The sequence below is a fragment of the Marmota flaviventris genome, chromosome 11 (assembly GCF_047511675.1).
Source record: "Marmota flaviventris isolate mMarFla1 chromosome 11, mMarFla1.hap1, whole genome shotgun sequence".
Taxonomy (NCBI): Eukaryota; Metazoa; Chordata; class Mammalia; order Rodentia; family Sciuridae; genus Marmota; species Marmota flaviventris.
The window spans coordinates 11,045,208-11,059,121 of record NC_092508.1 but is presented as its reverse complement, the minus strand read 5'-3'; the positions used below and the strand labels follow the sequence as shown (position 1 = coordinate 11,059,121).

Genomic DNA, 13,914 nt, shown 5'->3' with positions numbered 1-13,914 from the left:
TGCTTTTAGCTCCATTTATTTATTTATTATTTGGTGTTGGGGATTGAACTCAGGGCTTCACACATGCCAGGCAAGCACTCATCACTGAACCACATCCCCAAGAGAATTATCAGACTATTACACACATTTTCTTTTCAGCCTTTGGTCCTATGCACAGGAGTATTTCATTAACAAAGAGGCCTAGACCCACTGAAAGCCTCAGCTCTTGCTGCTGAGAGAACCAACAGAGAGGAGCCCAAAGCTATTGAGAATCTTACAGGGACAGGAACTGTTCCTTGACCCAAGATTTCAATATGAAAGTAGAAAAGAGCTGGTCTTTCTCCCTTTGCTTCTTGATGATTGATTGTCCTTTTGGTTGAGCTCAGTATTTCTGTGTGTTCCAGACCCCTCTTGCCCCAAGACCATGAAGCCCTCCCCTATTCATTGTCTACTTCCAGAATTGTGCAGAAAAAAAGGAAACTTTCTTTTCATATTTTTAGGCTAAGCTCAAAATCCAATCTTTTGGAGTGAAAAAAATTATAGCATTTCATTACAAGTAAAATGTGATATAAAATGACCATACAATAGGTAAAAATGCCTTTAAAATAAAAAAGTGTAAGTAACTGATGATGTACCTCAGTCCCTCCGGGTAACTGAATATGGAGAGTTCATTGAGACTTGGAAGGTACGAATCCATTCAATTAGTTGATCCTTCAAATCCTAAGAAGAAATCATATTGCAGAACAAGGACTTCTTTTAATGATCATAGAATGTACAACCCAAGCATCTGGATGCTTCAAATCATTGCCATACAAATATAGCATCACGGAGCTCAAAATGAGCCGAAGTCATCTAAATACTTTCTCTGAAAAGCACAAATTACAGGCTAAAAAGCTAAAGGATGTGGATAGACATGGGCCTAGATATTTAACATTCATCAATTTTATTTTCATCATAACTCTTAAGTCTTTGACACATAATCATGTCCCAGGCTCTCACTCTGAGCTGCCAGCCTCACCTTCACTAGTCCCCATCTTTCCTGGAATTTGTCTGCTATTTTCATGCCATTTACTCTCTCAAGAGATGGGAGAGAGAAAAGCGAGATTATTTGCAGTTTGTACATTTTTCATCCATGAATGTCAAAGCACAATCTCTTAAAGATTTTCTGATATGAAAGTGAACAAGTTAGTGTTAAGTTGTGACTTTGGGGGAGCTTTTCTTTGATAAATCCAAACCTCTTGCTGAATTTGAACCTCCCAGACTAAGTGTTCTCATTTTGAGGAAGAATTAACCAGAAGACACAACAGGGACTGTAGCTCTGCTGCTCCTTCACCTGGGTATAGCTGGATAGTACTCCAAATGCGCATATCAGTACCATGAAATTAACTTTTAATGCTCTATTGAATTATCAGTAACAGAACAATGTCATTGGAATCACAGTCCATCAGATAATAATAGATGTGGCTTACATTCATATAACACTTCAGAGTTTATACCATGTTTTTTTGTCTGTATATTATCTCACTTGATCTTTAGAGAACTGTCCTGAGACAGGTATTAATTTCTCTTTTAAAACAATCTGACAGAGACTTTTAATATGAAGTAAATTTGCTAGGATCGAACTGCCAGTTGAAGGAAGAACTGTAGACCCATATTTCATTTATCAGCCTATTTAAAAAAATAAATATATATATATATATATATATATATTATGACTGATACTCTCACACGAAGTATCTACCTTACTGAAGATAACCCAAACCTGCAAGTCCAGCTACAGAAGCATAACAGAAACTTACCATGTCTTCTTGTTTGCAGGTGCCAAAGGAGACAGGGGAGCCCCTGGTTGGCCCGGCCTCCCTGGCAGGAAGGGAACAATGGGAGATGTTGGGCCTCGAGGACCCATGGGCATCACAGGACCCCCAGGGCCACCAGGTCGGCCTGGGACCATCATCCCTGGCCAAAAAGGAAATCGAGGTCCACCAGGTTCAAGAGGATATCCAGGTAGAGGGTTTACTTTTAAGCTAGATAGATTGAAAGTCACATTTGACATCTGAAGTTCTCATCCTCTTTGTGGGACTTCATTGCTTCCTTTTGCCTCTGGCCTCCATTCTCCCTGGATCCACGGTTCTCACAGCTGTTAGACTGGTGATGGTGCTGAGGTAGGGCAGCCTGCTTGAAAGATTAGCAAGTACAAATCAATGATCCTGAAAGAGACACCTATATTTATTGAGCTTCTATTACAGATCAGGTCTAGGGCCCAGGCACAATAATAGACTGCCTGTATGGAGAAGCTATTCCTAACTGTACTGGGTGCTTTACTGGCATTATCTTATTCTGTCTTTACCCCGGTACCATCACACACAGCAGAGGAAAGGATGTTTGCAAGGATAAGGTTCAGGGTTTGCACTTTATTGGAAAAAAATCTCTGATAGAACTTTCTAGGATCTCTTACTGGCAATAATGACAGGTTCTTTGTGAATTTAGGTGATCCAGGTCCCCCCGGACCTCCAGGGAGTCATGTAAAATGCATAAAAGGTGACAAAGGATTTATGGGCCAGCCTGGCCCAAAGGGTCTACCTGGATCTATAGGTGATATAGGGCCACCAGGTCATCCGGTGAGTATGGAAAATTCTTTTGACTTATTACTAATGCAATATTGACTTATGACTGTTGTTATATTGTAAGTAGAGTGCATATTGTCAATATTTATATTTGCTCATTATTAATCCAAAAGTATTATTTTTACTCTTGTGAACCATTTGCCAGGATCAGATGCACCTGGAGGCAACACAAGTTTAGCATTTGTGATGCATCTGTGCTGTGCCCCTAAGAACAAGGATTCAGAAAATCAAAGAATCCTAAGAGTTAGGAAGATCTGGCCCCTAAAAAGCCTCTAAAACTTTGGTCTCTCTGGAAATCACCTCTACAGCATTCCTAACCCTTGCTTAATTATCCTCTGAACAATTCCAGTGGACAAAAGCACCCAGTTTAAAATCATCCAAAATGACATCATGTTCCCCTCTACAATAGGCTTTCCAACCAATCTGTGCTATCCTGTTTATTATCTCCCCATCACATACTTCCAACATTTCTAAATAGCTACCATTTCTTCCCAATTATTTTCTACACAGATAAATACTTGAATTTTTCAAATCAGTCAAACTGCTGATCAACCTCGCCTCTATTCTGAGTACACCCTAGTTTGTCAATATCTCCCTTTAAAAAAATGTGGTCCCTGGGAAGAAAGCCCTCTGGAAGGAATATCTCCATGGGTGGCTAAAATAGGGAAGCATCTCACCATCCTGAACACCACTATCTTGGGAATCCAACCCAAAATCTTGCATGGGCCTTTTGGCTGCCCATTACCATGTTGTCACTCATTGAACTTATGGTCAGTTGAGCTTATGTGCCTTTTCCTCATGAACTGCTACTACATTTGCTCCATGTCTCGCTTTGTGTTGTTGATATTTGTGACTTATGTGCAGGACTTTTACATTTACCTTTTGGGGATGCCATCCTATTTATTTAGGCCTACCCATGCTCCCAGCCCAAATCTTTCAACTTGGCGTCTCCCTCAATGCCCTCTGCCTCTTCCCCCAGTGTTCTCTTAGTAACATATTCAATATGCTGATTCCTTTGTGTATGTATGTCTCTTGGAAACATGTAGGACAGGAAGTGTAGCTTGACAATCTATAGAGCGTCTACCCTGTGCTGATCGAACAATAAATGCACACAGTCCTCTGCCCCGGAGGAGCCTGCAATAAGGTGAAGAAGACAGACACAAACAGTTTGCTGAGAGGAATGAGGGAGGGCTGAGGGAGCATGGGAGAGTGTTTCATCCCTCCTGTGAAGGGAAGGTGCTTGGGAAGCGTTACTCCTGGCCTGAGTCTGAAAATATGCATAGCAGTCATCCAGAAAAACAAGATAAGTAAAGGTGGGAGCCTGGAGGAGGAGCTTTCAGAGCAGAGATAGATGATGAGTGTGTGTGAGCGACAGGGCACACAACTCTGTCACTGGAGGCTGTGGTAGGGGTGAGACACATCAGGAGGAGATGCAGGGCTAAGCAGAGGTCAGTCATGGGGGTCCAGTTTTCTAGACTAAGAAGCAAGACATCATTTGTTTATTCTAAAAGCATTGGCAGAGCAGCTCTGTGTGCCTGGAGTCCTCTCTACAAGTTAGAATTAATCCCTTAGTTAACTGCCTTCTGATCTGGCCATTCACCAAGCCTTAAATCCATCCTGGTTGCCCTGTGCAGCATTTCCACACACAGACATGACACAGATACCGGTGCTTTGACAGTTTATAGGAAAAAACAGATCCTCAGTGCTTTAACTCCGATTGCCTCTTCCTCTATCCTCATCAGTGGCAAATTTAGAGATACTTTGGCAAGACCATTGTCAGGAATCAAGTTAAACTCTCTTCGGTTCTCTTAGTATTTAGGTTCTAGAATCTACCTTTTAATTTTGAAAAAATGAGGTATCTATCTCTTTCCAGTCTGTAGGTGCTTCTCATGTTCTCCTTAATGCTTTGAAAATTGTCAGCACTGATCCTATGATGGCATCTAAGTTCTTCCAGGGACACTGGGAGGTAGAAAGACTGGTTTATAAAGTGTTCTCACATTTCAATCCCCTAGTGGTTTCGTGGCCAAAAGCTTCTACATTTGCAATTGAAAGATAATTCTTCTTGACAGGTGTCTTGACTGACCCCTAACAGTTCTCTCTTTGCACAGAGCAGTTCCCTCCTACACCAGGGCTTATCCTGGCACCAGGCCCTCCTTAGTTCCCCTGGCTCAAGATAATAAGCAGATATCTGAAGATAGAAAGTCCTTGAACAGATGGCTGTCTTTCCTCTCCCTCCTCTTGTAGCCTTGCACTACCTCATCCAAGCAATAGGACCACTTCTTGGCCCTTTGGCTTCTTAACAATAGGACTATCCTTTCTTTGCTCTTGTTCCTTCACCAACAGTTGGCTCAAAGGCAAGTTTTGTTATTTTTTACATATTTCATGACTTTCAGCTCATTATTCTCAACAATAGCATTCTGTCCAATTCCTGTGGACAATTTGAGAGTAGATTTAATATACACTTTGACATATAGCTCAGAAGCCCTGCTCATCTCCCCTTGTGTGGCCTCACTTGAGCATCTCATGGCCTCAGGAGCAATAGTGGGAGCTTCATATGGTGGGAGCTGCCCTCTTAGGTCATGTGTCCCAGCCAAATGTATCTGTCAAGAGCTTTCTCCCGTTCCACTGCCATCTTTGGACACTTCCCTTCTATCACTCTCACCAGGAGGAGTTTCTACCTCCACAGCCTAGTAGAATGATGCCCAACAACAGCACCATCATCTTTACAACCATTGCAAATGCAGATATTGATTCTCATTCTGGTGGTCTAGTGCTTATTCTTCCTAAAAGATCCCCCCATCCTGAGCAAACTCAATCAGGATATAAAATATCTAATTGTATTCAATACTAAAAAAACATACAATAACATTAGAAAGTATGTTTGATCATGGACTTAAAGGAAATTTTTATTTCTTTTTAAAAAAATAACAGTCCTAAGGAGAGGTCTAGGTGACAGAGTTATAGATAGGTAAAACACTGGACTGGATGGTAAAATATGTCTGTCAACTTTAACTCATTCTCATCAAACATAATGTTACATTCTTTTTGCTTAAAAAAATGCCATGAGTATCATAATTTTTAAAATTTATCTGTGGTTTTGCTCCCTTCTTTTTGAAATATAGGGAGCACCAGGTACCCCAGGTCTTCCAGGGCTCAGAGGTGATCCTGGGTTCCGTGGATTTCCAGGCATAAAAGGTACTGTTTTTGTGCACTGCTCTTTATATACAAATACAATTTTTCACATTTAGAGCACACAAATGTTTGTTGCACTCCTGTGAACACCACAGACAGTGAGCATCAGTACAATTAGGACCCTAGCATGCATAAAGACTCCACTGGCACCCAAGCCCAAGGGACTTAAAAATTGAACTATAATTTAAGGATGGAAATGATAGAAAAGCTTAAAACAGAAATAAAGTTTAAAGTTACCTTTTAGGGTATTGATATGTGTCTGGATGAGCAAAGGGGAGCTTCATCAATATTAATAGTACTGTTTTCTAGCTGTTTACCATATGTGCTTATTATTTTCATAATTTCAAAAAGTTGAAAAATCTCAAAGACTTGGAAAAATAAGAAAATTTTTATATGCAGATTTATACACTTGTTCTTCTGGGTCATGTGTGTGTGTGTGTGTGTGTGTGTGTGTGTGTGTGTGTGTTTGAATGGAGTACTGGTACTGGGGATAGAGCCAAGGACCTCATGCATGGTAGGCAAGTGCTTTACCCCTGAGCTACATCCTCATCCTCCCAAATATCTGAAATTATAGGTGTGCAACACAGCACCCAACTAAAATACAAGTTCTAAATGCCGACTTTGGGGCATATATTTTATAGAATGAGGAACATGACTGATTATGTACAAATGGAATGCCAAACCCATGTGAACATATTTAAGGAACATATTTAAGTTGTGGCCATCACCATATTGTGCCATAAAACTCTAATTATAACTTCCAGAATTCATCCTTAGAACCAGGAAATCAGTTGTCCTGTATGGCATCATTCTTTTTCTTCTTCTTTTTTTTTTTTAAGGAGAAAAGGGTGATCCAGGATTTCAGGGATCAATTGGACCTCCAGGGCCAATTGGGCCGAAAGGACCACCCGGTAAATATATCTCCATACAATTTACTGCTCTCCATGAAAAAAGGGTGACTCATCCACAAAGCCCTCTTCTTATTGCTTTTATATCAATAGGTGTCTGTGGAGATCCTGGCACACTTAAGATCATCTCCCTTCCAGGAAGCCCAGGGCCACCGGGCCCACCTGGACCACCAGGGATGCAAGGAGAACCTGGGCCAGTGGGATCACCAGGAAACCCAGGTGTGGACCTGGCAGCAGTGACTAGGATCTCTAGGAAATGATTGAACCATGATACCTGTAAAGCACTTTGGAGGCAAATGATACAACTTCACAGAAAACTTTAAACATTGTAGTGGGCTTTTTTGTAATCAGTTTTAGGACTGAGTTCAATTACCCTTGACCAGCAAATAAAAATCCTTAGAATCTATTGGAAACTGATGTATATAGTATAAACTTGGGCCCTCTTTGTTAAGATAAAGAAGGCATTACGTCTATCTCCTCTGACAGCTGTCAACCTTGGAGCTCTATTTTGAAATGACTGCCTAAATATACCCAAGTTCTATGGATTTAAACTTTTCTAACACTTTGTACAGCAAAGTGTTAGGAAAAATGACTTTAAAATCTTTAAAAAATATTTGTGTTTGGAAATTGAACTAATCCCTTTACATATACTTTGCATATTATAATAGACTTCCAAAAGGAACTATCATGCTGTAAATGTTTGTGAATCATATGGGAGATGAGAGATATTTCCTATTAGTTTGATCAATACATGGGCATAGTCAATTCTGGAATAGAATAAATCAAAATGGCAGCACAATTTTAAACTTCTATATTGATATACTAATAATTCATTTTAGGGTCTTTTGTGAGGGAGGCAGAGGTAACAAGTTGGATGAGCAACCATTCCACTTTGCCCAGGATGGAGGGTCATCCTGGAATGCTGGACATTCACTGCTGAAACTGAGGAAATCCCAGGTTAATGGGGATGGTTGACCACCTGACCTTTTATCCTGACATTATGAAATGAAGGTACTGTTGTTTTTTGCCTAGGACCCTGTGGACCAAGAGGCAAACCTGGAAAGGATGGAAAACCAGGAATTCCTGGACCAGCTGGAGAAAAAGGCCACAAAGGCCACAAAGGAGAGCAAGGTAAACAAATACCCAGTTGATTCCTTTGTTGATAGCGTGCTGTTTCAGTATAAAAGGGGGTCTTGTCTGAATATGTGAGTATAAGGGTAATCTAGGTCTTTCAGTTTGTTTTGTTCAGATTAGACCAAAGATCAACAGCTTGTGTGGAAGAAGATGGGAAATTAAGAATTACTGGAATACACTAGTTTTCTTACCTTGGGCATATATACTTTAAACTTTCAGCCTGATGTACAACTTAGACTCAGGGCAGATAGAATTAATGAAGCTCTAGTGGATGTTCCATTTTTAGAAAGGCCAATATTTTTAAATTACTTATAAGAGTTGGTAGTTAATAACTACTTATAGCAGTGTTATATGAATATAAAGTTAGGAAAATATTATCTTGAGATGAACAGTAGAGCAATTTAGTTTTCTTATTTAGGAATGTCATCTTTTAACTACACCATTGTGAATATCACTTGCATCAGTCAACCTTAGGCATTGTGACCAACTTGGAGGAGGAAGTTTATTTTGTGCTCACAGTTTCAGAGATTCAGACCATAGTCAGTCAACTCCATTGCTTTGGGCCCAAGATGAGGCAGAACATCATGGTGGAAGAGTGGCAACCGAGGAAGCTGCTCAGCTCATGCCAGCTGGGAAGAAGATAGAGTTCAGGAAGAGAGCCACAGTGAAAATGCATCCTTCCAGGACAAATCCCCAGTGACCCACCTCCTCCTTCCATACCCCACCTGCCCACAGTTATCGCCCAGTCAAGTCCATTCAAGCTAGGATGGACTACTTAGGTTATAGAGCTTACAGTCCAATCATGTCACCTTTGAATATCTCTTCATTAACCAAAACCATTTCATCACTCAACAATTCTTTTGTGTGTCCTGAAAAGGGGCCTCTTAAATATGTCTGAATAGAAGCTATATATGTCAGTTGATAACCTGGATCTAAATCTACCTTCTGTAAAAGTTTCAAAGTATCCCTTTGGAAAATACCAACATGTCCCAATCTTATATTTTTAGGATTGCTGACTTTGTTAAAGTAAGAAAAACTTCTACATGTGATTTCCCAGTTTATTTATATGTACATATGCCCAGATATAATAAAGACTAGAAACTTAAATCCTAAAAATTCAAATATTATGCTATTAACTTCATAGTTACCTTTGATTTAGTATTCTCACAAGTGCTCAGTATTGTTAATTTTTACATTTTCCTCACAGTGTGTTTTCAAAGAGGTAAAAAACAAAGCCCTAATTAATAATTCTATTAATTTATAAACTATAATGATAAGGCAGGGTTTCTGAATGGGGCACCAGCAAGAACAACGGTACTACAATACAAATTATGGTGAGAATTATTATAAGAAGACACAGTCCAATGCTATGGACGCCTCATAACACTGATAAACTGATAGACTTGGCCCCTTACTTGGAGGTGCAGAATAGCCTTAGATACCATGCACTGGCAGAGAAGCTAATCTCCTGCCCTGCTTCAGCTAATCACATTACAACTCCCATGCAGATATTGGAAGGTGTTTTTGCTTGGGACTAATTATATCCCCTTGTGAATGAGAGTAGGGGTTAGGGATAGTAAAGAATGTGTGCCTCTCCTATATTAAAACTGTGGCAATTCTGGATTTTTAAAGTAACACATGAGAATTTTTTGCCTTACTAATGGATCAGAAAGTTTATTGAAGTTTTGCACCTTTAAAAATAAATTTCAGTATTTTCTATAACTGTTTATTGAATTTATCCACAGCATTAAGTAATTTCTTAGTATCTACTTGAACACACTTTCTAATTATAGATATTTTCTTTCTTTTCCCTCACATTGTAGGAGGACCCATACATATTTGTTCATAAAAGATGTGCATACACCTTCCACATACAGGCCATTGTGTGCTAGGCATCACAAGGGAATTCAGAGATAAAGAAGACCTGATCTCAAAAAACTCATGATAACACACACAAATACCAATAATAAGAGGACTTTGTGACTAACTGGTTAACATTTAATGATATTGCTTGGTCATTTTATAACTAGGATTCCTTTCTATATTTGAAGCTTAACAGAGACACAAAAGCATTTAAATTAGTACTTCAGAAAACAAGTCTGAGATTCTCTTTGTGTTGCAACATTTATAATGTGGTTTTTAAAGGACCGCCTGGATCAGATGGGTTACCGGGTTTGAAGGGAAAACCTGGAGACATTGGCTTGCCTGCAACGGAGACAAGAAGGAGGGGCTTTGTCTTCACCCGTCACAGTCAAGCAACAGTGATCCCTGCATGTCCAGAAGGGACAGAGCCACTCTACAGTGGGTTTTCTCTTCTCTTTGTACAAGGAAATGAGCAAGCCCATGGACAAGACCTTGGTAATGTTCTGGTCAGAGTTTCCAGTTGTTTTGCTCCATATGCAGATTGCAAACTTTTTAGTTTGGGGTGCTTCCTCTGAAGATAAGTAAAAACAACCTCAAGTGTCTTCCAGTACATTTTAAAGAGAGCAACTGGCCTGGAGTCTAAGTTGCATTCTGGTATGTAAAATGCTAGAAGGAGTCAAACTTGTCAGGTTCAATTAAAAACATTTTCACTTAAAACACCTTTCTTCTTCTTATTATTATTTTTTAATTTGTTCTAATTGGTTATATCTGTCTTCTTTTTAATCCCCAAATGATATTTTCTAAGAAAATTTTATGTGACTATTAGTTGTTCTGAGTAACTAAAACTATTTGAAACAAAGACATTGCTTTAACCAAACTACACCAGCCCACAAGTTCTAGACTGATAAGAAGGGACCATAGGAAGTATTAAGGATGGGAATAGAAGGATTTGTTTGCCTGCTGGGTTTTTATTTCCATCATGACTAAAACTTATCAATATGACATTTTACAAATAACTAGCTTGTGTTGTCTTTGATCAGGCTGCCTGTTTTAATAGAATAATCTTAATTTAATAGAATAATCTTAACTGATACTCAGTTCCATATTGTATTAGGGACTCTTGGGAGCTGCCTGCAGCGATTTACCACCATGCCATTCTTATTCTGTAATGTCGATGAAGTATGTAATTTTGCATCTCGGAATGATTATTCATACTGGCTGTCAACACCAGCTCTGATGCCAATGGACATGGCTCCAATTACTGGAAGAGCCCTGGAGACTTTTATTAGCAGGTAAAAATCCAGTCCCTTAATTTGGCAATGGGACCAAATGAATTGCATTGCTTGGAATGGAATGAAACATTGCAGAAAGCGGCAATGCCAGCACAATGTTGATTTCGTGTTACAGATGCACCGTCTGTGAAGGTCCTGCGATGACCATAGCTGTTCACAGCCAAACCACCACCATACCCCCATGTCCCCATGGCTGGGTTTCCCTCTGGAAAGGATTTTCTTTTATCATGGTAAGGAGAAAAGGAACAGCAAAACTATAGTAAAGATTCCCTGCAGAATGTTACATTGTACTGGGTGAAATACATACAGTCTCCACAATGGACACTGCCTGAAACTGTGCGCAGGATGCCACAGATATTTGACAGTTTGCAAATGTACTCTTTAAAAACAAAACAGTGTTACCTGTGCTGAGTAAAGAAGTGTTGAAAAAAATAGACTTCTCAAGACACAATATTTAGATTAATAGCAACTACCATGTATTGTTAGGGACTATCTTTTTGTCTATTTGTGTATATGTGTGACAGTTCCTATATATATCCTCTAAAATCCTAATGATAACCCTGAAAGGTAGTTTGTATCATCTACAGTTCACAAATAAGAATGAAGTAATTTCCTCAGGGTCCCATGACTATGATCGCTTTGCCCATTAATAATCTGTAATTGTTCATGACATGTTCTCCCCCGTCTTTGCTCACAGTTATCTATTCATTCACTCATTAATTCAAAACAATTTTTATTGAACACTACCATGTGCCATGACTATTCTAGGTGCTAGAAATATCAGGAGCCAAAGTTTCTGCTCTCACAAAGCTTATATCCTGGTGATGAAGACAGGCAATAGGCAAACAGACAAAATCCCAATAATGGCAGCAGAAGTCCAGTTGACAACAGGTACTATGGAGGAAATCCCGCAAGGTAATGTCAGAGGTCAGATGAGGTCAAGGATAGCCTTCCTGAGGTCACCTGTATGCAGATGCTGGAAGAACAAAAAAAAAAAAAAAAAAGGCCATCAGACATAGGGAAGGAGTGTTCCAGGAAGAAGAAACAGCTTTTCCTTCTTTCTGATGACTATATCACAACCTGAAACATGGCTAGAATACTAGCAAATCTGGATAAAGAAGTACAAGAGGTTTAATCCACTTTCTATGGTTCGTTTCCCTGCAGTTTATATTAATCCCCACCCTCCAAAAAAGTAGAGAACTGAACATTTGAACATCAATGGACAGAGATTTTATTCAGATTTTATTGTGATAGTTCACAAGCGCAGGTTCTGAGGGCGCTGGGCAAGCGCTGGCATCCCCTGGCTCCTGCTTGGAGGAATTCCGAGCCAGTCCATTTATAGAATGTCATGGAAGAGGAACGTGCAACTACTATTCAAATTCCTACAGTTTCTGGTTGGCTTCGTTAAACCCAGAAAGAATGTTCAGGTAACTATTCAACATTAAGCTTCATCAACTCAATTGCAGAACTCCAAAGTTGTTCCATTAGCTTTTCTTTACCTATGTATTGATGTTCTCACATTTAATTCCCCACTCCATGCCAATATAAAACCTGTTTATCTTGGCACTCCCCTAGTTTATAAGTGTTTTGAAGTTAACAAGTCACTACAGTTTTGAACTACAGACAAATATGGGATTTTTACTATCACTCAACATAGTATTTATATATGAATATATAATAAATTAACAAATAAAGCCACTAAATGATCTGCTGTACTGTATTAGAAGACTTGTGAATAATACAGATTATTTAAGGGGTGGGAACAGTTTTTATCAGAAAAAAAAAAGATTATCTTGTAAATTTGCATCAAGGCCAATGTTTCCTGAGTGCTGCTGAAATACAACTTAAATTATAAAACGCTGATATATATGTATGTGTGTGTGTCTATGTATATCTTTCCAGAAATTTACCTCTTCTATAAAAAATGTTCTTGTAATAAATTTAGAATAGGTATATTAATAAAATTCATATCCAGCAAATATTCCCTTTTTTACTATAATTTAATGAGGTTTTTTTGTTGCCACTGCTGTGTTTTTATTTCAGAAAACCTATTCCATCAACTATGAAAGCTGGAGAGTTAGAAAAAATAATAAGCCGCTGTCAGGTGTGCATGAAGAAAGGACACTGAAGAAGTAAAAGAAATGGAACTGCTGGGTTTTTTTTCTCCCACATAACAAAGTAATGACTTGGAACAGAAATTTATTTAGGATTTTTCTCTCACCAAACAATATCAGTTTATGAAGGCTAAGTAGTACAGTTTCTATTTGTTTCTCCACACAACAAAGTTAGTTCTGTGATCCTGGTCTCTAAAATTGTATTGTTTCAAAGTTTCCTCTGGTAAGGCAACAACCTGTCACAAATTATCAATGAAATGGCATTCCATCCCAGACCGCTATCTAAGTGGTGGGTGTATAGAGCTGGAATGCTCAAGAAAAGAGATATTTGTTCTCTCCTCTTCCAGTCTTTGAGGCTGAGGGAGGCTAATGCAGTCTTAGATTGCCCTGCCACCTCCTTCCTGAAACAAGAGGAGAAGGAGAGAGGGTCACCTGGAACAATGGAGCATCATGAACAGAACTGGACTTTCCGACCTGTGGAGCAGCCTATGGCCTGAGGGAACACAGGCTTAAACTGATGAAGTTCATGACTTTTCCAGGACCCTTTCAAATATACCCCAAACTAAGGCCAAAGAGGATTTCCCTGAATGGAATCATAACAGCCTTGGTCTTATTTTATATTTCTTTGAAGATCTGTTTATTCATTGAATTCATCTGTCAATATAGGCTGCCTGTATTCAAAGTAGATAAGATGTTCACACTTAGTGAATTAACTTTAATAGGACATAGCTACATTTACCCTCAAATGTGTCAACTTTTAACTTCTCTTGTTTAGTGTACCCACAAAAATAATGAGGATACTACTTAT

At 39.1% G+C, this 13,914-nt stretch overlaps 1 protein-coding gene across 1 annotated transcript in view; it reads left to right on the top strand.

Annotated features, from left to right (window-relative positions):
• Window positions 1-13,120, top strand: part of Col4a3 (collagen type IV alpha 3 chain) — a 128,365-nt gene extending 115,245 nt beyond the window's left edge. Inside the window, exons 42-52 of the mRNA XM_027941731.2 lie at window positions 1,798-1,983; window positions 2,467-2,597; window positions 5,726-5,798; window positions 6,635-6,706; window positions 6,797-6,922; window positions 7,736-7,834; window positions 9,983-10,195; window positions 10,815-10,992; window positions 11,108-11,222; window positions 12,247-12,419; window positions 13,036-13,120. Of these exons, the coding sequence (XP_027797532.2) occupies window positions 1,798-1,983; window positions 2,467-2,597; window positions 5,726-5,798; window positions 6,635-6,706; window positions 6,797-6,922; window positions 7,736-7,834; window positions 9,983-10,195; window positions 10,815-10,992; window positions 11,108-11,222; window positions 12,247-12,419; window positions 13,036-13,120 (1,451 nt within the window). The remainder of the gene's footprint in view (window positions 1-1,797; window positions 1,984-2,466; window positions 2,598-5,725; window positions 5,799-6,634; window positions 6,707-6,796; window positions 6,923-7,735; window positions 7,835-9,982; window positions 10,196-10,814; window positions 10,993-11,107; window positions 11,223-12,246; window positions 12,420-13,035) is intronic.
• The last annotated feature ends 794 nt before the right edge of the window (window positions 13,121-13,914 follow it).